Source organism: Rhinolophus sinicus, linkage group LG15 (genome assembly GCF_036562045.2).
Source record: "Rhinolophus sinicus isolate RSC01 linkage group LG15, ASM3656204v1, whole genome shotgun sequence".
Classification (NCBI taxonomy): domain Eukaryota; kingdom Metazoa; phylum Chordata; class Mammalia; order Chiroptera; family Rhinolophidae; genus Rhinolophus; species Rhinolophus sinicus.
In genome coordinates this window covers 49,639,681-49,666,908 of record NC_133764.1, presented here as the reverse complement: position 1 = coordinate 49,666,908, position 27,228 = coordinate 49,639,681, and the positions used below count along the sequence as shown (strand labels likewise).

Sequence of the window (27,228 nt, the reverse complement as noted above, 5' to 3'; positions counted from 1 at the left end):
GGCTTCCTGCACATGTGTAAATTCCTCAGGGCAGGTTATACTGGGCATCATTGGAGTGAATTCCTGATTCATGCTGTGGAGATAACTGAAGACCTGGCCTCAATCCTTTGCTCTGGACCCAAGTTCAACCTTCTGAGAGTCTGGACCTTCTGAGAGTCTCCACCAGCTGATCCCATAGTAACTACTTCACCATATCCCAAACTTGTCATTCTCCTCACAACTCCTCCTCAGAGTTCCCCATCTTGATTAAAGGTGTCTTCAGCGTCTTTCCTTTACGCCAAATACCTCAATAAATCATAAAAACCTACTGATTCTAATGCTGTATCCAGGCTCCACACTCCTGAATGATCTACTTAAAATGTAAGTCTGTTCAAATGATTCCCCTTGAGGACTCCTCATGGCCTATTGGGTTAAAACCCACCCTCAGTCCTGTGTGGTCTGACCTGCTCACCTCCTGCTGCTTCTCCACCCATTCTATGTTCCAGCCATACTTCTGGAGTTAGCTGTTTGGGATGTCTAGTGCTTTCTTGGCTTACCTTGACCTGGTTCATCTCCCGCTACAAAAAGCCTTTCCTGACCAACTCTCTTATATCATTTAATCCCTTCTACCACTCACTGTGTACCCGTGTAACTCTCATTTTTATCACACTGTTTGGCAATTATTTTCCTACAGGTCTGTCTACTCCACAAATTGTGAACTTGAGGAAGTACAGCTGTCTTATTTCATGCTTGCATCCCAGCACGGATGCACCATAAGAATTCTCACAGAGCACAGTAAGAATAACTAAGGTTTACCAGGCTGAGTTACACTAAGCTAAGAGTTTCACAGGCACTGACTTGTCAACCCTCACAACAACCTGAGAGAGGTACTATCTTTATACCCAGTGACACAGAGGAAACTGAGGTTTCAGAGCTCATTTACTCAAGTTCATTTGTCAAGTCCACAGATTAAAATTCGGGTCTGACTCCTGGTCTTAACCACTTAATACTATCTCCTCAGTAAATGTTTGCTAAAGATTAAACAGCCAAGGAAGGTCCCAAAGTATATGATTTAAAACTTTCCCCGTTTAATCTTATCTTCTGAGGGGAGAGGGCTGTCATAGACCTGTTCCAGGACTCCAGTCACAGAGTAACCGGCATGGAAGCGCCAGTCTAGGTATCTATTGCGGCTGGGATTCTGAGAAAGGCCCTTTCTTTCAGAAGGTAAAGGCGGACAGTAAGAGCGGGCAGATATGGGCACACCCAGGAGAGTAGCACTGGGTCAGGAGAAGGGTCTGACTGGTGCCAGGCAGGCTGTCTGAGAGGTGGGGGTCCAGCGTGGGTTCCGGAAGTAGGAAAGGAGAGCAGGTGTGGGATCTAAATTAGGATGAGGGCGAGGAGGACGCTTCGCTCAGAAAGGCACAGCTCGGCCTCCACCCTCAGCGGAGGACCCTCATCTCGGGCGTTTGTTGATTCGCAGGCCTGGAATGGGCTGAGACCCGTCCAGAAACCGGGAACGGAGGTTCGGACAAACCCCTTCGGCATCGTGGGTTTTTTGCCCTGCGGTGCTAACTGTACCCCACTTTAACTCTGGCCTCTTTACAGAAGTGGCTGCACGGTTCAGGGCAAACGCCGAGGTGGGGGGGTTGGGGGAAAAAAGAGTTGGGAGCCCCGAGGGAAGGGCGGGGGAGCCTGGGCCGGAAGGCGTCCCAGGCTCGGCTGGGAGCCGGCGCTCTCTTTAGACGCCACCCGCTGCCCCCGCCCCGGAGCCGGCCGGGACGGCACAACGTCTCCGCCCCCAGCGCACCGCGCACCTCACCTTGAACGCCGCCCCACCCACCGCCATCCTATTGGGCCCGCCGGGCCGAAACGAGACGGCGATTGGCCGAAGTGTCTCCCGAAGGCCCCGCCCATATCCCCGCCTCCGTCCCCGTCCGCCGGTACTTTGGACGGCGGCGTGGCGCCCCTCCTCCCCGCCCGGTCCCCGCCCCCTGGAGCAAATGCTGCCGAGCTGCGGCCGCGGGGCAGATGCACGCGCTCGGGCCCTTCTAGCAGGCGCGAGCCATCGCTGGGCGCGCGAAAGCGAAAGAAGGAAGAGGAAGGGAGGGCGGGGGCGGGGTGTTGAGGAGGGGCGGGAGGAGGAAGAGGAGGAGGTTGGAGCGTGCTCGCGCTTGGCCTCGAGCCCGCGCGGAGGGAGGGGGAGAGGGGCGCGCGCGCGCACGCTCGCGCTCTCGCTCGCTCCATCCATCCATCCTCCGGTCGCGGCACGCGCGCGCGCTCCGGGCTCGCGCCGCACCCCCCGCCCGGGAGAGGCGGGCTGGAGTGGGGGGCGGGGGGAGGGGCGCGCGGACGGCGCGCGGACTGCGCGCGGGCGGGGTGAGGTGAGGAGGAGGAGGCGGCGACGGGACGAGAAGGGAGGGGAAGGGGCCATGGCCGCCCGGTGAGGCGGCGAGGCGGGGGGGTGGCCCGACCCCCCGGCCCCGGGCCCTGGGTCCCGGGGAGAGGCGAGGACGGACCGACGGACATGGGGCTCCGGAGCAGCCGCCGCCGCCGCCGCCGCCGGAGGACGCGGCCCTGAGAGGCCGCCGGGCCCCGGCGCGGCCCCCCGGGCGGGGTGAGTACGGGACGGAGACAGGGACGGGGGAGGGGCCTGCGGGGGGCGGGGGGCGGGGCCCGAGGCGGGGCTTGGGCCCCCTCCCCCCAGGTCTGGGTCAGCGCCCCTTCCCCTCCCCCCGGGCCGACGCGGAAACGCCCGGCTTCCCCCGGCTTCCCGGCCGGGCCGGGGGCCCCTTGCTCTCCCCCTGTCTGGGTCCCCCCTGGGCGGGGCAGGGCCGGCCGGGGAGGGGGCGCGGGGCCTTTGTTAGGGAGCCAGGCCCCAGCCCCCGGGACAATAGAGACACCCTCCCGGACTCCTATCCCCGACCGGTCAGGGCTGCCGGCGGGTGGGGAAAGAGAGGGGCCGGGACGCGTCCCACTTTGCCCACTCTCTAGGGGTCGGTCTGTCCCGGACCGGCGCCGGCCTCCGGTGGCTCGGCTCTCCTCCCCCCAGTCGGTATGATGCAGCAGCAGTGCCGCAGGGACGGGGGAAGAGCCGAGGCCCGGCCTCCTACCCTCCCCAGTGCCCCTGGCTCATTTGTCAGTCCCCACCCCACTCCAGGCCGGCAGCTCCTTAAACTCGCACCCATCGTTCAGAAGGGCCCCAGACTGTGGGCAGTGTTTCTGAATCCTTTGGTGGGAATTCCTGGACTTTGGGGTTCTTGGGGAGACTTCCGGGCAGGTCTTGAGGGAGGGTGGGTGGTTATCTAAAAGAAGAACAGGTAAGGGGAGTGCCCACTCCTAGCATGCCATCCCACTGGGCTCTACCCCTCTTGCTCATGCTGGCTAGAAATGCCCCTTTAGCTCTAGGTTTCTGTGGACGCTGCTACTCTCCTGTAGTGGGAGTCTTATTTAAAGGGAAGACAGTGAGGTGAAGGTTGTAGGGTCCTAGGGCCATTCCTACTTCTGGTAGCAGTACCCCCCCAAGTGGACATCCTGACTGAAAACAGAGGTGACTCTGAGGAGAGCCTGGGGAAGGGGGGAGTGTATTTAGGAGTGTGCAGTTCTTTGCCACACCCTGTGGGTTTGCTTTGAGGCATTAGAGTTCCTTCTCCTCCCCCTGCTGCATTGCACCATGGGTATGGAAGAGGGGTTTGAGTTTTGGGGACCTGGGGTGAGCTGCTGCCTCCTATAGACCCAGACTCTGATTGGCAGTAGAGTCCAGGGCCTGAGTTGAGGCCTGGGAAGGAAGAACTAGGTTGTCTTTGGTTTTCAGGCCCTGAAGGACCATCCAGACTTAGTGAACCTAGGCCTTAGGGAGGGGTATATCCTGATGCCAGAATTACGCTCTGGGCAGCGAGGTGCGGAGGGGAGGTGGCAATGTTCAGAGGTGCCTTGGACTCACACCAACACCCCCATCCCCATGTGTGCAGCCGTGTTGCCGCCCGCTGTGCTATGAGCAGTCAGAGCGCCGTCTCCACAAGAGTTTACAAATGAAAATGGAGGAAATGTCTTTGTCTGGCCTGGATAACAGCAAACTAGAGGTGAGGGCTCCCCCACGTGTGCCTCTAGTTCTTTCTCTTGATGTCTCTACGTCTCTATATCTGGCATCTACACCAAAGAGGAATTTGGGTAGTCAGCCTCCTTGTTCCTTAAAGGGAATAGCCAGCTGAAAAGGCCCAAGGATCCGGAAGAAGAAAGAAGGCAAAGTCAAGATGGGGAAAAATGGCAAAGAAAGCATTATTTTTGGCCAGGGTGAATTGGCAGGAGATTTGGTTGGTGAGAATTGCTCTCAGTCCAGGGCTGTGACTCTTGTGACCATGGCTGTTCTCCCCTGGGCCCAGGCCATCGCTCAGGAGATATACGCGGACCTGGTCGAGGATTCTTGTTTGGGATTCTGCTTTGAGGTACACCGGGCTGTCAAGTGTGGCTACTTCTTCCTGGATGACACGGACCCTGATAGCATGAAGGATTTTGGTGAGCTTCAGGGTTGAAGAGCAGTCTAGTCCTGCCCTGGTAGTGCTTGGAGGTTTCTCCTCTGGAAACTGCACCAGATGCAGAGCCTAGAGCTCCTGTGAGCTTAGGCTGGGGGTTTGAAGAGGCCATGGGGCCACGGGTGGGAACAAAAGGTGAGGGTCCCCTGCCTGCCCTGATCGCCACGCCTCTCCTGTCCCCAGAGATCGTGGACCAGCCGGGGTTGGACATCTTTGGACAGGTTTTCAACCAGTGGAAGAGCAAGGAGTGTGTTTGCCCCAATTGCAGCCGCAGCATTGCTGCCTCCCGCTTTGCTCCCCATCTGGAGAAGTGCCTGGGAATGGGTCGGAACAGCAGCCGAATCGCCAACCGCCGGTGAGGGCTTCTCCCCCTGCTAGAACCAGAGCTGCTCATCCTTTGCAGCTTGTACTATGGTGTAGTCCCCTGTGGGCATTTGTAGGGTACAGAGGGTGGGTCATGCTTGGCCCCAGATGCCCCACTATACCTCTGAAGTTGGGGGCAAGAGAGATGGCAGCCTTGACCCTTTCTCTTCCCTACCCTTGTCAGGATTGCCAATAGCAACAGTATGAACAAGTCTGAGAGTGACCAAGAGGATAACGATGACATCAACGACAACGACTGGTCCTATGGCTCCGAGAAGAAAGGTGTTTGGGGATCTGGGGAAACTTGGGGGGCACTGGGATGAGGTGGGCCAGCAGGAATGGGGTGTGTAACGCTCACAAGTTGTTATCTTGAATGAGGGGGAGAGTGTAGCTTTGTACTTTTCTTTCGGTGTCCTTAGATTGGGAACTTAAAGTGACCCTGCCCTTTATCCTTTTGTCCTACACAGCCAAGAAGAGAAAATCAGACAAGGTGAGAGCTGGGGCAAGCATGAGGGGAATTGGGGTGAAGGACAGATACCCTCCCCTTTGGGCAGGGAGTCCTCGGGTATCTTGACTCAAGTCTGAGGTCATTGGGTGCCTCTGGGTTCCGGGATGAGGGTGTTTGTTGTGGGCAGGAGGGCAGCAGAGGCCTTGGGGGTGGGGGAGGGGGAATATGGGTAGACAGGCCTCTTACTGGGAAGAAAGAGTAGGAATTTGAGGATGTTTCTTTGTCAAATCTTTTTTCCTTCCCTGGGTTCTCGGCTCCCCCTTATCGTTACCCTTTCCCCAAAGCTATGGTATCTCCCATTCCAGAACCCCAATTCCCCTCGAAGATCCAAGTCTTTAAAACACAAAAATGGTAAGTGGGGCTGGAACAATGGGAGTGATTCTAGCTATGTCTTCTGGGACTTGTTGCTGGAGGGTGGAGGTGGGGGGCTTGGGGGACGGGTATCGAGGGAGGGCCTGTGATCCTTCTGTCACCCCCACTTCCTCTCTGGTTATTTTCAGGGTTCTCTGTCTGTACCTCTGCATCAAACACCCTTCCCCTTCTTTTTTCTTCTTCAGGGGAACTTAGCAATTCGGATCCTTTTAAGGTGAGTAGGGGCTGCCTCTCTTAGGTCCCCTCTCATTTTACTTTTTGTGGGTTGGGTGAAATTTAGACAAGTGAGGATTAATGCTAACAGCCAAAAGCACTAGATGGAGTAGTAGTTAGGTTTTGCGTATTTACGTTCTGGGACCCAGCCCCTCCCTCACCCATGTGCAGGTGGGATGGAAGGAATCATTGGAAAACCACTGGGCTGTTGTAAGACCTCCTCTCTTAGAAAGGGATGAGAGAGACTGGTTCTCCACCCCCACCCCATCCCCCCTTCTTTGGCTGCTGCTTCTCTAACTTGTACCTCTGGTTCTCCCCAGTATAACAACTCAACTGGGATCAGCTATGAGACCCTGGGACCGGAGGAGCTGCGTAGCCTGCTCACCACGGTGAGGGACTAGGGAACGGGAAACGTTGGCGAGTGGGCTGGAGCCACAGGCAGTGGGCCCTGGAGGAGGCTGGTGACATAGCAGTCAGGGCCATTTAGTCCTCTCTCTGGAATTAGGTTTCTTGGTCATTAGTGGTCTGGGACTGTCTGCTCTGGACACCTTCGGGCTATTTCTGCTTGTGCAATCTAGCATTTATACAGACGAGAACATCTAGGGTCTAGAGTAGGATCCCCTCCATCCCTTCTTTCAGCTTATATTCCTCTTCCAGCAATGTGGGGTGATTTCTGAACACACCAAGAAGATGTGCACAAGGTGAGCTCAGAACTTAGAAAGGGGGCCAGGGGCCCTCCTGCACATTCATCCTGGGCATAGGTAGGGAGTACCCCTGGACTTGAGCAATGGGACTCCCACCCTACCCCTCCCCTCGAATGTCAGGCCTTAGGCCACAATATGGGAGCTCTCCATTTATCCCTTCCCTGTTGGTGTCCATCCTTCCCACCTCTGCCGAGGGGAGGGGCTTCATTTGAGTTCCTCAGACCCTTCCTGCCTTGTCAGGGTCTGATCATTCTCTCCCCACCAGGTCCCTGCGCTGCCCCCAGCACACGGATGAGCAGCGGCGAGCCGTGCGGATTTACTTCCTCGGACCCTCAGCGTAAGTGATCCTCCAAAAGGGTGGTGGGTTGTAGAAGGTTAGGCTAATTGGTATCCCTAAAGCCCTTCTCTGGCCCCTCCCCTTTTCAGCGTCCTTCCAGAGGTCGAGAGTTCCCTGGATAATGACAGCTTTGACATGACTGACAGCCAGGCCCTGATTAGCCGACTTCAGTGGGATGGCTCCTCTGATCTCTCACCCTCTGATTCAGGCTCCTCCAAGACGAGTGAGAATCAGGGATGGGGTCTAGGTAGGTGATCCAGTTGCGCCTAAAGCAAAGGAATGGGGGCATCTTCTATTCTCCTGCCACAATCCTTCTCTCATGTCTTGTGTTTCTTTCTCTTCAGGTACCAACAGCTCTGAGTCACGGAAAACGAAGAAAAAGAAATCCCATCTGAGCCTGGTAGGGACTGCCTCCGGCCTAGGCTCCAACAAGAAGAAGAAGCCAAAGCCACCGGCACCCCCGACGCCCAGCATCTATGATGACATCAACTGACTTGGGTGCAAGGGATAGCCTTTGGCTGAGCAGAGCCCTCTCTCCTGACCCCCACCCAGGTGGCATTGCCTGGCAAATGGACGGCTGCTGGGGGTCTGGGCTTGGGAAGCTTGGTGGGCCAGGCAGGCAGAGGATCCAATTATGCACCCCTGGGGGGTGTCAGGGTCCTCTGTGATGGAGCACGACCCCTTGGTATGCAGGACTCAGACCTGGACATAATTATGCCTTGGACATAAATTTGGTGGGGAGGCGGTTTTCCTATTTATTCTGTGAGTTACTGGATGTCCAGCTAGGCCAGGGGCCTGACATGGGCACTGTGCCAGGGCACTGCCTGCCCCCCACCCCAGGAACTGGACTAAGCCCTGCCGAGGAGCATTGTGGCTACCCGGGAGGCTATGGGTTGGAAGCTGAGCCTGGAGGCGGCCTCCCCCAGCTTCCCTCAGCAATGTGAATGGGTCCGGTGCTTGGAGCTGAGGGGCAGGGCTGGGCGTGTCCTGTCTGTGTGCAGAATCCTATCAAACGCCCCCAATCCCAGGGGTAGGCAGGCACAGCGAGCTGTCTGCTGAGGTAGGCATCCAGAACTGCTGCCGCCTTCCCTGCCCCTCAGAGGGGCAGCCCTTTCCCCTCAGTCCCCATGGGCCTCCTCAGCGACAGGAGCTGTCCTTTTATTGTTGGGTGCCAGGAAAGGGCCTCCAGCCTCTATAGCTTCAAGGAATGGGCAGGGGGAGGGTAGGAAGAGGGAGCTGTGTATCAAAATGACTCCCCCTACCTTTCCTCCCTAACCCAGGGCTGGTGAGGAGTGGGGCCCCAAGGTGAGAGGGAACGGTGCTGCTTTATTTGAAATGTTTTCTTACCTCATTCCCTGCCCCAGGAAGGGGCCCAGCCTCACCCTCCTGGGGTGGCCCCATGTTCATCCTGCCTACCCTGCCCCACTGCCCTACCAGGGCAGCCCAAGTTCCCAACTGCTGCTTGCCACCCCCCTTTCACCTTGACCAGCTTCAGTTCCTCTCTCGATGCTCCTGCCTCTGAAGCCTGCCATTTCCCCTTCCTTAGCCGCTTTTAAGTTATTTATTCTGTACTTGTGGTTTGGGGCTCTGAGGAAAATCCTGATCTTTTACCTCTCCCCCTGTGCTAGGAGTGGGGCGGGAAGAGGGTAATCTCTGTGCTCTGGGTTGTCAGTGGAAGGGGAAGGGGTGCCATGTCTAGGCATTGCCCCTCTGTGGGACTGTCATGCTAGTGTGCCCATCTGCCTGGTCTACATCCTGAAGAGATGTACTGTCCCACCTCCATGCGGGCACCGTCCCCCCAGGAACCAAGCTGGAGGACTGCAGTCCAGGCTGGGAGCGGAGCGGACTGAGTGACAGGTGGAGTTGACCCTGAGCCAAGGTCTCTGGCATTTGCTGGATGTGTCCCCTGCCCTCCTCCCAGGAGGAGTTATCCCACATTTGGGTAGCTAGTACCCAGGACTGGTTGGACTGATTTGGGCTAGGGATCCTAGAGGGTTAAGGGAACAACGGAGATGGGGTTGCAGTACCCTGTTTAGAACCCCAACCTCCCCCCAGGGTGGTTCCGGTTGTGGCTGACGCCTGGTTACAAATTGGTTTTTAACCCAAGAATTGTGATTTTTTTTTAAAAAGCCAAACATTTTGGCAGGAGTTAGAATAAATCCTGGGGCCTGGGCTCCTCTGTTCTTGCCCCTCCAGTCTTCTCCCTCTAAGGGGAAGCCAGAGGGCAAGGAGGATCTCAGCCAGCCTCCAGCCTGCTCCCAGATGTATTGGGAGTAGGCTGGAGGTGAAGGGAGGAAGGCCAGGGGCCACTCTCCCTTCTGAGAGGCAGCTGCAGCTCAGGCCCCAATATACCCTTTCCCCCTTCTGGTTGGAGGGAGAAGTGGGAAGTAGTTTGGGAACTGGTTTGTCCACATCCACTTCCCCATTGTTCCTTGGCCCGCCCTCAGGGCAGAGCCCCCTGCCCAGGCTGGGTAAGAGATGGGCTTGGTCCAGCAGGGACCCTGAGGGAGCAAACCCCTTTCCTTCTGGGGAGTGTGCCCCCCTACCATGTAGTTGAACAGGGGCTAGGAGCTCCCCATTCCCCTCCCTCTAACAGCAGGCTGTGTGGGTTTCAATTCCCATCCTTCCACCCCCGGCTAGGTGTCGTCCACCCTGTATCCTATCATGTGTCTGAGTGTGTGTGTGGGGGGGTTCTGTACTAATTTCCATGGCTGGTGGCTTTTCCTTCCATGCATCACTCCCCCCCGCATGCCCAGGGGCCACCCGCCTGGCATTACCGCATGCTGGGGTCATTGGGGGAGGGGGGTGGGGCTCACGCTGTCCTGTGGTCTTGAGATTTTTATTTTTGCATATGTAATCCATCCTGTACAGGTAGCTAACTTTGTAAACGCTGTGTATTTCCCCTGCCCCCATGGCTGCTGGTGTAAATAAACTGCATCTCCCGTTGGTAGCCTGGCCTACCCACCCTCATTACCATGTTGCTGGGGGCAGAGCAAAGCCATTCTCTTAATGTCACAGGAGGCTCCACAGCCACAAAATGGAACTTTATTCAGTCACAAACACTGACCCTCCAAGAGTCCCAGAGGCAAGGGCCTGGGGCTCAGTGCTCCATGCCCTGAGCTCAGCTCGTCCTTGGAGCTAGGCAGGGGAGCACACTGGCTGAGGGCCAGAGCTGTCTCTTGCTTACACCCTTAGGCCTAGGGTAGCAGCAGCTGTGGCCGGGCCTCTCCCCATGCTGGGGGCTTGGCTTTGTGCCCCAATCCCCTTCCTGATGGAGCTCTATAAAGGACTATAAAAAAAAAATACAAGCAAAGTGCTTTGAAGAAAGGGAGAACACTGGAAACTGTCCAGAACATGGAGAACACCCTATTCCTGCTACACAAGTGGAGGGAGAAGGGAGAGGTGGCTAGGTGCCTATAGGGCAAGCTGATACAATCTTCATTCCTGCCTGTGTGATTTTTGTCTCAAAATATGGATATTCCACTGAGGAACTGAAAGATACTCCAGACGCCCTACAGAAGTATGCTGGGGCCATGCTGAGCTGCCCTGGTAGGCAGCTCTGAGGAGCACACATGCAGGACAACGGGAAGAGCTAGGGTCACAGCTGGGAGGGAACCCTCAGAGCCCAGGCTCCCCACTGAGCTGGGCTACCAGCTTGGCTCTGAGCTTCAGGACCCTAAAAGTGAAGGAAGATGACATCCCTGTTTCTACCTGAGTTGTGCTTGCACAGAAGGGATGTCTGTATCGTGGACGTGAAGGGGAGGCCCTATAACTGCCTCCTGTGTCCTTTGGAAAAGGACCCACCACATCCTTTCCACTCCCCCTCCCAAGCCCTTCGGCCCAGCTCTGGCCAGGAAAGGGGGGAGGCCATGAAGGAGGAAGACCATGCCTTTCATTTTCTCCCTATGTCCTTATCGTCCATACATCCCAAATACTAGGAAGCTGAAGAAGACAGTGACCCCCACCAGGGAGACAGTGGCAGGTGCGGTAAAGAACTGGCGGTAATTGATACGGAAGTACCAGACCACACCCAACAGCACCACAAACACAGGCACCATAAGGCTGCCCACACTGACACCAAGGCTGGGGGGCTCAGTGGCTGAGGAGGGGGCCAGGGAGGCTGAGGGGCCTGAAACAGCTGACCCTGGGGGTGAGCGGTGGCAGTGAATCACACAGTTGTTGGTAATGTTCAGGGAACGCAGTGTGCGGCCTGGGTCCTGCAGCAGGCGGCCCTGGTAGATCAGTTTCATCTGGCTCTCTTGTCCAGGGAAGTATTTACTGTAAGGAGGAAAGAGAAGGAAAGACAGAGGGTGAGGAATGAGAAGACAAACAGGCCTGGACCAACAAAGCAGGGCACTGGGGGAGAACTAAAGGGTGGGTTTCAAGAAAATACCCCGCCCATCCCTGAGAGGGGCTGGACCTGACATTTCCTTGAAGCTCCCACGTCTATACCAGTCTCCTGAGGCAACCAAAGCTGGGCACATGGGGTATGAAGAGCCTCCCACTTTCCAGTCCACTCACCTCTTCAGGGCACCCACGGTATCTTCTGGCCTGGCCACAGCCAGCTCCTCGGTGTCATTGAGGAATTTGAGCCGCACGTTGATGAGGCCAGGGCTGGGAGGCAGGCAGGTGCTATCCTCACATCTCAGAGGGACTTCTGGACTGCTGCTTTCTGGGCCCGCTGGTCTTTTGGGCAGGCCTTGGATGTCAAGCAGATGCTCAAGGCTGGGCTCCACACCACCCCCAGCTCCAAGCTCCCCTGTGGAGTCTCCCCCACCTTCGCCAGCCTCTTCAGCCTTCTCATCATTACCCTCTGATGGATGGGGGAGTTCAGTTGGCTCTGGGGTGCCTTGGCCTGCAACCAGATGGTCCACATGCCCCAGGTGGAGGACGGATGTGTCGCCAGCTGACACAATAGTGCCCAGGAGCTGGTTGCTACTGCTGTCTGCTACGTAGGTAGAGAGCCAAGCTAGGATCAAGGCCAGAATCAGCACCACCACACCTGCCACCACAGTCACCTCATTACCCACACCCTCAATGAGGGTGACATCAGAGAGTTCCATGGCCTGGCTGCTGACCGGGTCCACACTGCAGGAACAAAGGGGGAGAGCATCAGCAGGGCTTATAGGGTTGCAACCAGGTTTCTAGTTTGTTTTGGTTCTAACTGACCCAGCCCTAAAAGAAAGTGGAGTTCACTGTCCTATACAAGAGGGAACAAACCTTCCTAACTCTGGACCCCCAACCTAAAGCTCAGGACTTACCTACCCTTCGCCTCTATTGTGAAACTCTAACTTTCAAGTTCCACACCCTTCTTCTCTCACATTCCAACCCCCCAGTGATCATCAGGAAAACCTGACAGCTTCGCCACTTTTTTGGTAAGTGGGGAAAAACATTTGCTTCTCTTGAGCCCTGAGTTTCTCTAGGATTTCTATCACTTGGTCAAGCAACTAAGCCCCACTGAAGAGACTCCAAGGTGGCCTCAGGGAGACCAAAAAGCTTGAAATATTTTATTTGGGGGCCCCTTTGGAGGCACAGTGCAATCACTCTTGTCAAGATTGTCTCATTTGAACCCTATTTCATTTATGGTTCCATATCTAGGTCCAGAAGTTGAGCCAAAGAAAATGTATCATCAAAAGCAGAGTCAGACCTCCCCAAAGGGACAAGAGACAGAAAACCCCAAAGGCCCTATAGGGGTCATCAGCAGTCACTACGCAGCAGACACTGTGTCTGCCTCCTCTGAAACTCTTCTGGCAAGCAAGCCCTGAGGAGCAAAGTAGGACAGACACCAGAAACACCACCCTCCTGATTCACCATAGGCTCACAACTGCAAAACCACAACCTGAATGAAACGGATTTGGAAGACTCCAAAATAGGCCTCACAATCTGTATCTCAATCTCTTTTTTTGTACTGTGTATGTTGTCCCTTGGCAGTTTCTTAGAAAGGCAGGAAGGATCTCAGCTTGCTCTTTGAGTACCCACTCTTTCCCTTGGAAAATCTGCTGCTTTCACAGCCGTCCCTGGGCAAATCCAGTCTAATGATTATCATTACCAGACTATCCTCACAGCATCTATAAAACTTCATTATACTTACGTACCTGTCCATCTCTATTAGACTCCTGGAAGACAAGGGTCCCATGTACCATAATGCCTAGGTACTCAAAGAATATTTACGGAACACATCAACACGACTAGTTTCCACATCCTTATTTATTACATGGGCCCTGGAGTAAGGGAAAATAAATTTATAATCCCGGTCTTGCCTCTTACTAGCTCTGTAATCTTGGATAACACTTCTCAGAGTCTCAGCTTTCTCATCAGTAAAATGGGGTTAAAAATAGTACCTACCTCATAAGGTTGTTTTGAAGATGACGGGAAATCATCCAAGCAAAATACTTAGCAGAATACGTAGCACATTGCAATTGTTCAATAAATAAATGGTAGCAATTATTTACTACTCCCACAACTAACCCCTGATCGTAAGGTTAATGTCATCAACCCCGATTTACAGAAAAGGAAACTGCGGCGAACAGAGGCAAAACGACAGGCACAGGGAACTTTATGGGGCAGGGGCCGGGCAGGACCCTAGGTCTCCCGCCTCGGAGGCCTTCGCTCTGAGCCTGTGAGCGACTCTGACCGCGCGGTGAGGGGGCGTCCCCGACCCTGCCTTTTCGGAGGAGAAGCCTTCGCGTCTGGGCGGTCCTATACCCGCAACACTGGAGAGGGGTCCGTGGGCCCACCCAAGCCGAAAGGCTGCCTGGTCCCGGCCGCCGTGCAAAAGCCTAGTTCTCCCAAGCCCGTGAGGGGTAGAGTCGGGTGAGGGGGTCACACACCATCCACACCCCTTAAACTTCGGGGCGGGGCTGAGGGCGGGGCTTGAGTACGCGGGGAGTCATGGGAAATTAAGAGGGGATTGGATCAGTACTATGCTTGGATAAAGAAGGAGGTCCTCACCTGAAAGGTCCAGACTAAGTGTTTGACTTCGTAAGGACGGCCCATGGACTCACCTTTCCGTAGCGGCCGGGGGAGGGGCTGGCTACCCCCGGATTCTGTCCAGGGTCCAGTCTCTTCCGGCTTTTCCCGGAAGCTGTTAGACCCAGAGACAGGAAGTCCCACCTCCGCGCCTTGCAATGATGACGCAAAAGGGACGTAAGGCGGGCTGACGTATTCTTTAAATAAAAGGGACAGGTTTCTCAGCGGAAGGAGGGGCGGAGTCATCGTTGGCGGGATCTTGGTCCTCTTGAGGCGGGGCCACGCCTAGTGGGCGGGACCTGAGAAGCCGTGGGTTGAGGGGCGGAGCCAGGAGGGAGGTGGGAATGGCGCTAGAAGGGGGCGTGGTTTCGCGAACGGAAGACTGAGCACGCTGGCACCGCTGGTTAGTACCCAAATGGCGCTTCCTTCTTTCCAGCGTTTTTCTTCCGGCCTTGCTCCCAGCCTCTCGGGCTGATTGGGTTTACTGCTTCTCGGTTGGCAGGATCAGTAAGGACTGGTCTCTGACCTCCAAGAATTAACCTCAGGGCTAGTCGGGAGACAAACCAGGAGACAATTTAGTCACCTTCCGGTGCTCGGAGAATGCGGCCCGAGGTACTGTGAGAACTTGGTAAATTAGGCGAGAAAGCATTTCAAAGAAGGCACAGATTCAGCGCAGGCTCAGGGCACAAGAAAAGCAGGAGCCCCAAAAAAGACAGGAAAAAATGTTCAGCTTTCAAGAACTTATGCAGATTTTTGCAATTACATTGTTTTCTAAAGATGTGCTGGGGCGTTTGTTGTTTTCTGGTGAACTACTGATTGAAGTATAAATAACGCAGACGGAGGCAAACTCATAAGCGAAGAGCTGGGTGGTTTTCACCAACAGAACACACCAATGGAACCAGCACTCAGATCAAGAAATAGAAAATGACCCATAATTCCCTTTTTTGTCCTCTTTCAGCCAGTAACATACAAAGAGTGGTCACTATTCTGACTTTTGTCACCATAGATTAATTTTCTGTTTTTATACTTTGTATAAATGAAATCAAACAGTATGTACTCTCGTGCCTGGCTTTTTTTTCTTTTTAAGTCTTTAGTGTGGTAAAATATACATAAAATTTACCATTTTAAGTGGCTAACTCTGGCATTAAATACATTCACAATGTGGTGCACCCATCACCACTATCCATTTCCTGTATCCATTCCCCCTCCCTCCTCTATTTTACTTTATGTCTCTGAATTTGCCTATTCTAGATGTCTCATATAAGTAGAATCATACAGTATTTGTCTTTCTGTGCCTGGCTTATTTCACTTAGCATGTTTTTCAAGGGTTATTCATGTTGTAGACCATATCAAAATTGTATTCCTTTTTAAGGCTGAATAATATTCCATTGTGTGTATATACATTTTCTCTATCCATTCAACTGTTAATGGACATTTGTGTTGTTTCCACCTTTGGGCTATTGCAAATACTGTTGCTATGAACAGTGACCACTGATGTGCTTTCCCTGCTTTCAGTTCTTTTGTTTGGTTTCTGTTGGTCAACAATATGTTTGTGAGATAAAAGGTACTGTTTTAATTTCTGCATACGTGTACCTTTTGGGTTGAAAGCTTAGTGTTTTTATTTTGAAGAACACAGGGTGGGGCAGAGCATCATAGTACAGTTCAACAGAATTTTGAAGAATGCGTAGAGATTTACTAAGCAAAGTTCCAAACAGAGACTAGCAGGTTCACGGGCCCGCAAATATTTGTGGGAAGGAAAAACCAATCAGTTGAGCCATTATTAATTCTTTTGAGAATTTATTATGTGCCAGGTACTGTGCTATATATACTTATATGATCTTTTTTGTTGTTTTTCTTTTTGTTTCCTTTTTTCTTTGTAGTTTTTATATATACATGCTCTTATTGTCAATATTTGGTCCCCTACTTCTTTCACTTAACTATATACCATGAAGCTTTTCCCATGTCATCAGATATTTTTATAACAGAGATTTAAATAGCTGCTCAACAGTATTACTTTCCATGTTGCACCATAATTTTTTAAGTTAATCATCTCATCTGGATGGACATTTACCTTGTTTTCAGTACTTTGTTTTTAAACAGTGTTTTGATAAATATCTGTATGTCTTTGATGGCAGAGTTTTGTACACATCCATGATTTTTCTCCCCCTAGCATAAATTCCTGAAACTGGAATTGCTGGGTCAGAGGGTGTTCACATTTTTAAGGTTTGTGATACATGGTGCCCCACTGTCCTCTAGAAGGTTGTACCTATTTCCATTCCTACCTGCGATGTGAGTAGTACCCACTAGTGTTCTCTTCCCCAAAAACCGTGGTAGAGGCTAGAGAGGAACAGGGAATAGATGGGTGAAGTTTTGAGAGACATGAGCATCACGAAGATGTTTATAAGCCAGAGGAAAGAGCATAGAAGGGGAGAAGTGAAGATAAAGGCAATCTCAGAAGGGAATATTGATTGAGCCGTGCCCTCTAGAACCCTGGAGGGCTGAGCTAGTAGCGGGGCCTGCCCTGGGGAGGAGGTGGGAAATTCGCTGCCCCAGGTACCTGACCCATCCATTTGGGTTAGGTACATACACTCTGTGTTCCCCAAGTTGCATGGATTGACTTCTGTCATAACATCACACTACATTGTCATTTGTCATTTTTCTGTCTTACCAAATTCCTTGAAGTCAGGAACTGTGTTTTATTATTATTATTCCGTTATCCCCCAAATCTATCCCAGCAGGTACTTGATAAAGATTTATTAAAAGAATGATGGGTGGATTGAGAGAAATTGGGGAGAATTTGAGATAATTCTCTGCTAGCCATAGGCAAAGTCTTAAGATAGCCATGGCAGTGAGGAAAATGGATAGAAGGGAAGAAGGAAGGATTGGCTAGAGATGAGATAGACTTGGAATGCTCAGCAGCTGTGATGAAGAGTTGGAAAAAATGAAGTTTGAGCCTGACAAGGGATATGTTTGTGAGCGTGTATAGCAAAGGACGAGATGCAGTTAGGGGTGCTTTCAGGGTTCGGTTTTTGAGGTTGGGATTTTGCTTGAGAGGAAAAGCAAGGAAAGAAAGAATTCTGCAGTTGGGACTATATCACTGCCCAAAGCTGGTTTCTTTTAAATATAATAATAATTAAAAATTAACAGAGTATTTTAATTGATTTTAACTCCATTGAACATTTTTCATGATGTAGTTTGTGAGATGTTTATTTTTCTTAAACTATTGAATTTAGGTATTTTTATACCTTTACGTGCAATTAAGATGGCTATAGAATGGTGAATGTATCTGTACATCCTGGGATTCTGCCTTAACTAAATATGTTTATAGTAAATCTGTTTTATTAAAAAACAGTGCTGGGGGAGATAAGATTAATGGTGTTTAAGGGTAACTAGTAAATAAGTAAATAAGCCATCTCTAATGCACAGTATAATGAATAAAGTCTATAATACTGCACTATAATAACGGTAATGTGATAAATATTGCTTCAATGGCAATTATGTTACAATATATAAATGTATCAAAGTAACACACTGTATATCTTAAATTTATAAATTGTAACATGTCAAATTGATCAAATAAAAAAAAAATGTAAAAAGACACACACACAAAAAGTCCTCCTTCTCTGACTACTAGATGTTATTCGTTTCATGTTTGCCTAACCAATAGGCAAAGGGTTTCTGTTTCTTTCATTTGCATTCATTGGATTACTAGTGAGTGTGCATGTTTTTCATATTTCATCCAACACTGTAAATTAACCGTTTGGGCCTTTTGCCCTTTCTTCCACACATTCTTCCTTAATTTTTTTTTTTTAAATTTCACAAGAATCCATGGAAACCCCTTTGTAAAAATTTCAAACCCAGACCATAAAAAGCCTGACTAGCACAGTCCCTCTGTCCTCCCCAGAGTGGAATTCTTGGGTACCTGCCTTCCTTGTCTTTTTCTATTCATCTACAATCATGGGTTCGGTTTTCTTTGCTGTACATATTGTAGTCCAACCTGTTTTTTCTCCTTAATAACAATCTTGGAAATCTTTACAAGGCAATACAAATGCTGTTCACTTGGAATCCCTCCCCAGTTCTTTCCTGCTGTGGGTCCTACCTTTGTAAGGGCTGAACTGTATTCCATAGCATGGATTTGTTTACCAAGTCCCACTTGCCGAGATTGCTGGGATGAATATGCCAGCCTTTTGTGTAACTGGGGAGCAGTGTTTAAGGGTACTGTTAAATTGCCCACCAAAGAGGCAATTTCCTTTCTCACCAACAGGATGTTCAAGAACTCATATCTTCATGGGCTCTGTATATTATCAATCTTTAAAATTTCCCCCAATCTAGTGGAAGAATTCATGTCATATTGCAGTTTAAATTTGCATTTCCCTGATGGCTGATGGCATTGGGTCATTCGATTACTTGCCAGGTATTTGAGTGTCTACTCTCTGCACTGTAGAGGTACCAAGTCAATAATGGTGATAAAACATGTTTCTGCCTCACAGATCAAGGGAATGAAATCTTTTAGCTGCAGCAACATTTTCCAATATTTTGCCTTTTACTTGTGTTTATGATTTGGTGTTTTTATAAAACCATATTTAAACTTTTCCAATATCTAGATCTATTAACCTTTTATGCTTTCACCCTGGAAAATGTTCTCTTACTCCCAAATAATACAATCGCATGTGTCTTTTGTTTTCTTTAAACAGATATCTTGTAGCAGTAAATGTAACAGGAAAAGCGGAGCTCAGTGGGATCAGCCTGCTGTGAGGGGGTGGACAGCTCAGCATCCTCCCCTGAAAATGAGGCTTCCAGCTGGGGCCCAAGATTAGAGAAGATCCCCCATTCATCTCTTCGGCCTCTGGCTCTGTGAAATCAAAGTGAAAATGTCCAGAAAGGAGAGGTTGCTACTATGCATAACAAGGTAAAAGCCTGTCTTTGTGTTGGTCAAAGGGCATCTCCACAGGTACAACTCTCCGCAGAGGAGGGGAAGCTGGGCAATAGCTGCAGGAGGCCACGCCCAGGACTCCTGACTCATCTCCGCAGGCCTCCAAATGGGAATGGCCTTGGAGATCCAAGGATCCTTCAGCAAAAGGACAGGAGTGCAAGCTGTTGGGAGTCCCTCCTCAGTGCTCTCCCGTGGTGGGTACTACAGACTAGGGATCTGGGAGGGGGCTTGTGTTGTTCTTTTACCCTTTTTCCTATCACAAGAGTAACAGTTGCTCAGTGCAGAAAACTTGGGAACCACAGAAGAGGACAAAGGGGGGAGGGGGGAAGAAACATGGAGTGGTAGGTATCTCAGCCACATTTCAACCTAACAACATCCACGCATTAGTTCTGTGCACAAATCATTTATTTGCGTTCATAAAAAGTGACTGGTTTCAAAAGCTTCCTCTTAAAGATGAATGGTGGTACATTTGACTCTGGGACCAAGGGAAGAAGTGAGAGAGAGGGGACAGTTGGTGGCTGGTCCTCTTGTCACAGGCCCTCAGAGATCACAAGTGTGGTGATCACTGTTTAAGACACCATGCATCACTTGGGGGTGGGGTGAGGAACACAACCATAAATGGTTCCCAGGTATCCTGCATTTATTCCTCCCTCAACAACCATTTACTGAAATGCCTGTTCAAGAAATACAGTTGAGGCAGACATGGGCTCTTAATTAAATAAGTACGCTACCAAGGAGGCTACCTGCTCGGTTGGAAAACAGATCTATTGAGCTGTCCTGAGGATCAAATCAGCTTGACCAGGGCAAAAAATGTGGGAAGGGTATACCAAGGTTGGGGAACAGCACATGCAAACGCATGGAAGCAAAGGGAAGCAAGACCAGTCAGTGAGGTCTGCCCTTCCGGTGACAATGACAGGTTGGGCAGAGGCAGTTCAGCTAGAGGCAGAGTGGCAGCTGAAGAGGTACATTGGTGGCAGTGAATGGAGGGCAACAAGGATCCCCACCTCCTGATGTGGCACCTGGGTGTAGAGGGGCCGTCATCCACTAAGCAAAGGAGAGGAGGTGGGCGACGGCTGAGTCTGCACACCTTCCCATTGGAGAGAGGAGCTGAAGCTCAGGACAGGTTGGAAGTTAGCAGCTGGCTCAAGAAGCCAGTGAGGGAGGAACTGGCCCAGGAAGGTATGCGGAGTGTGGACAGAGGGCCAGGAATTGGCCCTCTAGGGTTGGGGGGCACAACAGATGGAGAAAGCAAGGCGTGCTCACTGGATGCGCCCCTCCACACGGAGCAGCAGGTAGTCCCTGAGGAGCGGGGGCAGTGGGAGGCGGGCAGTGGCTTGTCGGCAGCGGCTACCCAACTGGGCACGCACAGCCAGGCGGGCCAGGTGCTGCAGCCGCCTCGGCTGGTTCACCATGCTCAGGGCAGAGCTGTAGAAGGCTTCGTGCTCCTAGGCCAGGAGTGGAACAGGGTCAGATGGCCCAATACTGTTGCCTCTGCCTTTCCAACTGGGGGCCATCTAGTGGTAGGGCCCTAGGATTTTGCAACATGCAAAATTTGGCGCATCCTGAAGGACTCAGATTCAGAGCCAGAGAGGCCCTGCAGGGGACGTGGGAGCTGGGACCACACTGCAGAGCCCAGTCTCAGCTGTGTCTGCACCCACCCCCACTCTAAAAATGCTGGCACAGTGCCTGTGAGTCAGAGATGCTGATAAATGTCTGTGCTGATGCAGGTGAGGGAGAAGCTGGAGAAGTGTGTGCAAGTAGAGGTTATTCAGAGCGGCTCCTCCCTCCAGAAGCCCATCCTGTAGGGATAGGCCTAAGGCCCAAATCTGCCTTCGGATCTCGAGCCAGGAAGGATCTGTGCCCCTAGGGTGGACATACCTGCCACAGCTCTGGGAGCACCGCGTCAACCCAGGTATCACAGGATGGGACACAAGGATAGGCATTAAGCAGGACTTCCAGGGCCCGAGGGAAGTTGGCACAGTGTTTCAGCATCTAGGAATCAAAAGAGGGTCTCAGGGGCATCATGCCTCTCTCAGCCAGGGGCAGACCTAAATCCAGCCTAAGCCAAAGCCCCACTCACACTCAAATTTGGGAGGCTAAGATCTTAGTCTCTCCAAATCCTTTTCCGTGCTTCCACAACCTTCTGGCTCCAGTCAGTTTCCTGGGAATTCCTTTCCTTTTCTACCTTGGATATCCTCCCCCATAGCCCTCACTGACTGGTGCTTCCCAAGATGGGGACAGACATCTGGCCACAGAAGGTGGGCTCCCAGTCTCTTGGCCCCTTCTCTTCGCCTGTGGCAGGGCAATTCCACACGCAGGCTCCCCGCACCCAACTGAAGCCTCCTTTCACAGGCCCTCCCCGCTCACCTCAGGATGCACAGGCTGGGCCCCGTAGTCCAGCAGCGCAGTGAAGAGGACTTCAGGCTCCCAGTTGGGGGCATCTTGGACAGCCTGCAGCGCACAGTCCATGGGTGTGTGGCCCGCTGCGTTGGGGACTCCAGCGCAGGCCCCGTGGCGTAGCAGCAGCTCAGCCAGAGCCCCACAGCCATTGGCACAGGCGTTATGCAGCGGTGTGTGGCGCTTGCGCCCAGCGGCCCGGGCATCCGCCCCAGCCTCCAGGAGCCGTTGCGCAGTGGCCTGGTGCCGCCGGTCACTGCCTGGGCTCTCGGCCCCCGCACACGCCGCGTTCAGGGCCGTCTCACCCTGGCTGGTGCACAAGCCCACGTTGGCTCCGTGCTCCAGGTAGAGAGCCACGTGCTTCTCCAGGCCTCGTGCTGCCGCCACATGCAGGGGCGTCACCTCGCTGTCCCGTGCAGCCATGTTCACGGTTGCTCCCGCCTCCAGCAGCAGCTTGGCGCACCTGGAGGCGGGCACAAGGTGCCAAGGCAGGTCCTGAAGGACCAAGGCCTGGCCTGGGAAACCCCCCGTCTGCTGTCATCTCCTACACCATTTCTTTCCACCTCCCACACTTGGAGGTGAGCCTGATGTCCCCTGTCAGACTCACAGAAGCCCTGCGACAGACAGCAGAGCTGAAGGCCCATCAAAGTAACCAGGAGCATCTTCAGTTTTCAGGTGACAAACTTCGCAGTGCAGCCAAGGACACACAGCAAGTTAGTGGCTACACTGGAATTAGACACTTCTCCTAGAGTGGAACCTGACTCCCCAATCCCACTGGGACCCCAAGGCCTGGTTCTGAGTCATTTGTCAGTGGTCTCCTAACATTTTGATAGCAGACAAAAACATTGAAAAGCAGCTACTGTGTGCACTATGAAACATAGAAAATTAAAGTATATGATCCAAAAGAAAAAGAAGTCCTAATATTTTCCTCCTGCCTCCAAACTTGAAGACCACTTTTTCAGACCAGCCACACCCAGTCCAACAACGGAAGGCACTTGGGGACCCACCTACTCCACGTTCCTCTATAGAAACCAAACAAAACCAAATAACAAAAACCAGACTTTAGGAAGCATGTGCTTCTCACAGTCTTCTAGTTTGTGGAAAAATTACAGGACAGAACACTGTAGAGGCAAGTATCATTCACCACTGTGGGGTAAACCAAACACATAACAAACTACACTAATGATGAAACTAACAGTAATTTCTAATTGAAAAGCTAGAATGACAGCCACTGGAACTCAGGAGCAGATCGGTCAACCCCAATGAAACCCCGATGACCAAGTAGCCTTCCCCTAAATGGCCAGAATTCCAGCTGCCCTTCAGCGCACTGCTCAGTGGCCAAGAGTTGAGTAGCAGCCGGTCATCCATAACTACTGAATGTATTTCTTTGGTAAATTCTAATCATGGACTCATTTTTGTTTACAAATACTAAATTTAAGGAACACTGAAAAGCTCACTCAGTAGTATTCCAGTAAGTGGAATTATTCTTTCTCATTTCACTTGAAAGGATAAAGTCTGCTGGGGAGTGCATCACACGCCCATAAGAACTCAAGAAAGGGCTGGAAAGTTTGGGTCACTTCTGGGTTTGTCCCTGATCTAGATCTACGCTAGGGAGAGGGTCCCAGCATACGGGCTGTAGAGTGTCTCCCAGGATTCTTTGACTCCTTAACACCGCCAGCTCTGTCTGTGGACCTGATTTGTAAAAGTGCAAATACCATCATGTAGGAGGTCGAAGAAACTCTTGACCTTAAAAAGGTGGGAGGAGGAGGTGTGTGGGGCTTCATATAAGGTTGGGAAACATCAGACTAGATCTTTCTAGATGTCTAGTTCAAAACAGCCAGGAATTTGGCTACAGATGGTTCACGGAGAATGAGACAGCAGTTGGAACAGGGTTTTCCCAAACAGCAACAGGGCTTCTGCCTCCTGGGCTTAGCTGATGTGACCTTGGCCAAGTCATTAAAGCTTTCTGAGCCCGTTTTCTCTTTCATAGAATGAGACCTATCACCCAGGTTGTTGTGAGGACATGAGTATATGAGGTGCTTCTCCCCTTCTCCTGGCTGTGAGCTGGAGACACACCCACACTCCCTCCCCAAACCGTCTCAGCCCCTGGGCACCTACTGCAAGGATTCAGGGGCTGTGCAGAGGTGCAAAGGGGTCGTGCCTTCCTCAGACAACACATTGGCCTTGGCACCGAAGGTCAGCAGCAGCCGTACACAGTCGGACTGGGCCCGGGCACAGGCCTCATGCAAGGCCGCCCGGCCCCCAACCCTGGCGTCCAGCTCCGCTCCCTGCCGGATGAGGTGGCGGGCACAGTCGGTGTAGCCTCGGGCTGCAGTGATGGTGAGGGGCACCGTCTGCTTGGTCTTGGGGGTCAATACCCAGAACCCTGGGGAGAACAGGCAGTGTTGGGGGTGATGTGAAACCAGCAGGTAGGGCAGGAGGTGGTGAACAGCTGACTCTGGCCTTCCCTCTGCACCCCTGGCTGAGCACAAATGCTGTGTCAGGCTGTACCTGTGGAGAGGGGCTTACTCAAGTCCTGATTTGGGAGTGCAAATTGGAACAGCCTTTTAGAACAGTTTGCCAGTCTGTAACAAAACAGTGTGTCATTGAAAAAAATTAATTGCTCTTTAAAACCATCAGGGCAACTAAGGAGGGTGACTCCTATTAAGGAAACTTCTGGGTCTTCAAGTTGCTGATGGAGTCTTTGGCTCTTTTGGATCTGGTGTTGGGGATGGGGGTGGGGAAGGTTATGAACAGGAGGTCCTGGAGCTGAGCTTCCAAGTGGCCAACCAATAGCGCTGAAGGAGCCATGAGTTTGGAATTCTAGGACACGCCTCGGGTAGGGACGGTGGGGGTGGAAGTGGGGGGAAGAGTAGAGGGTAGAATGAGAGGTGGGGTTATAGAAAGGAAGAGTGGGGAGAGGGGTTGATCATGGGATTGGTGGTGGATCCAAATTGTAGAAATGGCCACGGCTTGTTTAAAGGACATACATGCCTAATACCCAACTGCAAGTTGTTTGCATTATGGCGAAATAAGCTCCTGGGTTTCCTAAATCTTGGATAAAGTATGTTTTATTTATTACTAGGATTGAAATTAAGGCCAAGTTCCATTTGAAGGGTGATGGACATGCTGCGGGATGAGACAGGGATGCCCTGGGTGGAGTCACGTCTCTAACAGTTGAAGCCAAGCAGGAATTTGGAGCCTGTGGTGACTGTGAGAATATAAGCTCTCCAAGGAGTTTGAACCTCCAAACCCGTGGGTGGGGTTGGAGGCAATCTCCCGTCAATCTTAAGAGCAGGGCAATCTCAATTGAGGTATTTCATTTACATGGACAAACTTTCTGGTCAGAATAGACCCTAAGGAAATCAGCTGGCAAGTATACAAAGATGCTCATCATATTGACGTTTAAAATAATTTTTTAAAAAGGAACCCAATTTATCCAATTGCTTTGGGGGCTAGTTACATAAATCATGGCGTACCCATACAGTAGAATTTATGCACCTGTTTAAAATATTATGTCGACTTATGACTATTGCCATAGAAAGATATTACATGAAAAAAATCAGGTTATAAGATAGCATATAGATTATAATTTTGTTCTGTGGACGTAAAAAATATTCAAATATGTGGATATATACTCATGGAAAAAATTGAATTAGACTATAACTGTGTTCCTATGTAATTAATGTTAATACAACTTTAATTCTGATAAGACATATAAACCACTAACTATGCCTCATTTCTGTTTAGGAGGGAGCTAGTGAGAAGGGATGGTGTAGTCTACAGTCTGGAGGGAGCGGATGGGGCTGAGACTCTCCCCCTCCCACCCCCCACCTCTTCCCTCTCTCTCCTCTTCTGCCCCCACCTGGTGCTCCCTACCCTGTTCAGACGACCAGGCCAGCTGGTTGCTCACAGTCTCCACAATCATGTTGGCGGCATCTTCATCTTGGAACAGGGCTTGGATCTGTTGCAGGTCGCCAGAGAACAGGGCATTGTGGACCGCTGGGTCTCGGCAGGAGCGACGCGGCCTAGTGAGTCGTGCCCGGGAACTTGGGGGGCACCTTTGGCTCCGGCATTGCTGGGCTGCTGCCCGGCGCCGGTCCTCCCACTCCAGCCACTCCCGCTGCAGGCGGAGAGAGCGCAGCGTGGAGGAGGTGAAGGGGAAGGTTTCCTTTGCCATCCTGAGGGGCCCAGGGGTCTGGTCAGTGGCAGCTGGGCAGAGCCGGCTCCCCACGGCCGGACTACTACCCTTGCTCTGAGGAGCCACCCTAGCCTCTCACCTGTGACCCAGAGAGAAGAGCAGCTGAGGCTATAAATAGGCCCTTTGCTGTTCTGGTAAACACGGTTTGTCCAGAATCCTGATCCTGGTGCAGAGAAGTTATTGGGCCAACTCCCAGCCCACGGCTAGGGCCAGCCCCTGCCCCTGCTGATACCTTCCAGTTGGGCAGCTGGCCCTCAGATGAGGCCACCTCTGTACCCCAGGGTCCTCATCCTTCCACTTCTCTGGAGTGAGCACTTTGGGTTGGCAAGGTCCAAGGGAGACAGACAGGGCAGGGAGAAAAAGCCAGAGTGCCCCAGCTTCTCTGATGGTGGCTGGAGGGCAACCTCAGCCCAGAAATAGACCCATTAGACCCCAGCCCCAGAAATAAGGGCACGTCCAGATAGAGTTCAAACAGCTCTTCCTGGCATCTGTAGTAATAGCAATATCTCTGCACATGTACGCACAGGGCTTTACAATATTTAAATTACTTTTAGATCCATCTTTACTCAGTGACCATACTTCCGGATAAATAGTACACTTGGTTTTGACAAATAAATTATATGATCAAGCTAATGATCACACTTGCACACCTCTGCGAAGGGTGGTCTTAGGTCTGTTTACCAAAGAGGAAGTTAAGGCGTAACAAGGTAAACCTCGCTCAAGGTCACAGCTTGTGAGGGGTGGAGCCAGGACTAGGACCCTAACTGACCTGGCTCCACAGATGCACTTTGGTTCTAGCTAGTGTGGCCACATGAGGGTGAAGACAGTTGTGAGAGCCTCTCCCCACCCTCTAAGCAGGACATGGTCTCTAGAAACTGCCATCAGTGAGTCTTGTTTTCCCCTCCCCCCTCCTGTCCTGCCCCAGAACCTAAAAGGGCTCTCAGGCCTGCCTGAGGGCCAAGGGCTTGACCTAGAAATTCTAGGGACTCCCTACCAAAGAGACATGTAAGCCACAAACCCATTCCCTCTTTGGTGAAAGCGGCTCTGCTTCCAAGAGCCTCTAGGGGGAGGAATGAGGCCATGAAACAGCATTAGCTGCTGTGGCTGACAAGCCAGGGAAAGAGGCAGGAAGGATGCCCGCCCCTGCCTCAGAAGCTCTAACCCGGGAGCTCAGTGTGCTGGCAGCTGGCTCCTTGGCCCCTTGGCCCCTGAGGGTTGGCCGAGCCCCATCCTGCCTTGGCTGCAGGCTACCCCAACACTGCGGGCTCCTCTGCCCCTGCACTTCCTCCCTGCCCTGGCTCTGCAGCAGCCCCTGCTCAGCTACCTCTGACTTCTTCCTCTCCCTGGTCCCCTCACACACAGCAAAAAGTTCCAGCTCCCATTGTCACATTTTCAGTCACCATAGCCTTTAACCTGGACCAGCGCAACCTCCTACCTGGTGTTCCTTCCTCTGGCCACAAGTCCTCCTCTCCACTGCCCAAGTGGAATGATCTGACTAAAATGGTTAATTCCTACCGTGTTTCCCTGAAAATAAGACCGGGTCTGTGGGGACAGAGACCCAGAAAGCAGTTTCCAGGCTCTCAGCCTCACATAGAAAGGTGCTGGCTCAGGTAGTAAATGGCCATCAACTGTGATTGGATGGCCATCAGCTGTGGCTAGTTGGCCGTCAGCTGTAACCAGTGAGCCATTGGCCACTAATATAACTGCTGTGGCTACGCTAGCA

General features: G+C 52.0%; 3 protein-coding genes and 1 long non-coding RNA gene across 18 annotated transcripts; 2 read left to right on the top strand and 2 right to left on the bottom strand.

Moving 5' to 3' along the window:
• Positions 1–1,956: 1,956 nt before the first annotated feature.
• On the top strand, positions 1,957–9,955 carry ATXN7L3 (ataxin 7 like 3). 9 transcript variants are annotated; one of them, XM_074320560.1, is made up of 13 exons: positions 1,957–2,593; positions 3,948–4,058; positions 4,359–4,491; positions 4,692–4,863; positions 5,056–5,153; positions 5,291–5,361; positions 5,664–5,730; positions 5,880–5,965; positions 6,285–6,353; positions 6,622–6,665; positions 6,934–7,005; positions 7,095–7,252; positions 7,350–9,955. In XM_074320560.1, the coding sequence occupies exons 2-13, from the start codon at positions 4,008–4,010 to the stop codon at positions 7,496–7,498; spliced, it is 1,170 nt and encodes a 389-aa protein (XP_074176661.1). In that variant the 5' UTR covers positions 1,957–2,593; positions 3,948–4,007; the 3' UTR covers positions 7,499–9,955. The 9 variants fall into 9 exon arrangements, with proteins under 9 accessions (XP_074176661.1, XP_074176662.1, XP_074176667.1 ...); XM_074320561.1 differs by having other exon boundaries at positions 1,958–2,593; positions 5,685–5,730; XM_074320566.1 differs by having other exon boundaries at positions 1,960–2,593; positions 5,685–5,730; positions 5,937–5,965.
• A 73-nt stretch (positions 9,956–10,028) lies between these two features.
• On the bottom strand, positions 10,029–14,162 carry TMUB2 (transmembrane and ubiquitin like domain containing 2). 7 transcript variants are annotated; one of them, XM_074320572.1, is made up of 5 exons: positions 13,957–14,095; positions 13,101–13,226; positions 11,816–12,093; positions 11,527–11,704; positions 10,029–11,283 (listed from the first exon to the last, which is right to left on the bottom strand). In XM_074320572.1, exons 2-5 carry the CDS (start codon positions 13,139–13,141, stop codon positions 10,917–10,919), a joined length of 864 nt encoding a protein of 287 aa, XP_074176673.1. In that variant the 5' UTR covers positions 13,142–13,226; positions 13,957–14,095; the 3' UTR covers positions 10,029–10,916. The 7 variants fall into 7 exon arrangements, with proteins under 7 accessions (XP_074176673.1, XP_074176672.1, XP_074176670.1 ...); XM_074320571.1 differs by having other exon boundaries at positions 11,527–12,093; positions 14,010–14,106; XM_074320569.1 differs by having other exon boundaries at positions 11,527–12,093; positions 13,957–14,094.
• A 221-nt stretch (positions 14,163–14,383) lies between these two features.
• LOC109458547 (uncharacterized) lies at positions 14,384–21,390 on the top strand. Its single transcript, XR_012492338.1, has 3 exons — positions 14,384–14,586; positions 18,669–18,883; positions 21,260–21,390. It is a non-coding gene; the product is annotated as an uncharacterized LOC109458547 (long non-coding RNA).
• ASB16 (ankyrin repeat and SOCS box containing 16) lies at positions 19,295–27,228 on the bottom strand. The gene is made up of 5 exons (XM_019752328.2): positions 25,184–27,228; positions 23,423–23,690; positions 21,275–21,767; positions 20,786–20,899; positions 19,295–20,352 (listed from the first exon to the last, which is right to left on the bottom strand). The coding sequence occupies exons 1-5, from the start codon at positions 25,482–25,484 to the stop codon at positions 20,167–20,169; spliced, it is 1,362 nt and encodes a 453-aa protein (XP_019607887.2). The 5' UTR covers positions 25,485–27,228; the 3' UTR covers positions 19,295–20,166.

What these genes read in the sequence shown, in the direction of transcription:
- ASB16 (XM_019752328.2), bottom strand. Translation starts at nt 25,484, where the DNA reads ATGGCAAAGGAAACCTTCCCCTTCACCTCCTCCACGCTGCGCTCTCTC. An exon ending in GGCCTGGTCGTCTGAACAGG is followed by an intron (nt 23,691 to 25,183) that starts GTAGGGAGCACC and finishes TGTTCTCCCCAG; the next exon opens with GGTTCTGGGTATTGACCCCC. An exon ending in CCCAGCCTGTGCATCCTGAG is followed by an intron (nt 20,900 to 21,274) that starts GTGAGCGGGGAG and finishes TTTGATTCCTAG; the next exon opens with ATGCTGAAACACTGTGCCAA.
- TMUB2 (XM_074320571.1), bottom strand. Translation starts at nt 13,141, where the DNA reads ATGGGACCCTTGTCTTCCAGGAGTCTAATAGAGATGGACAG. An exon ending in AGTCTAATAGAGATGGACAG is followed by an intron (nt 12,094 to 13,100) that starts GTACGTAAGTAT and finishes TTGTTCCTGCAG; the next exon opens with TGTGGACCCGGTCAGCAGCC. An exon ending in ACCGTGGGTGCCCTGAAGAG is followed by an intron (nt 11,284 to 11,526) that starts GTGAGTGGACTG and finishes TCCTCCTTACAG; the next exon opens with TAAATACTTCCCTGGACAAG.
- ATXN7L3 (XM_074320560.1), top strand. Translation starts at nt 4,008, where the DNA reads ATGAAAATGGAGGAAATGTCTTTGTCTGGCCTGGATAACAGCAAACTA. An exon ending in AGCCGAATCGCCAACCGCCG is followed by an intron (nt 4,864 to 5,055) that starts GTGAGGGCTTCT and finishes TACCCTTGTCAG; the next exon opens with GATTGCCAATAGCAACAGTA. An exon ending in TACTTCCTCGGACCCTCAGC is followed by an intron (nt 7,006 to 7,094) that starts GTAAGTGATCCT and finishes TCCCCTTTTCAG; the next exon opens with CGTCCTTCCAGAGGTCGAGA.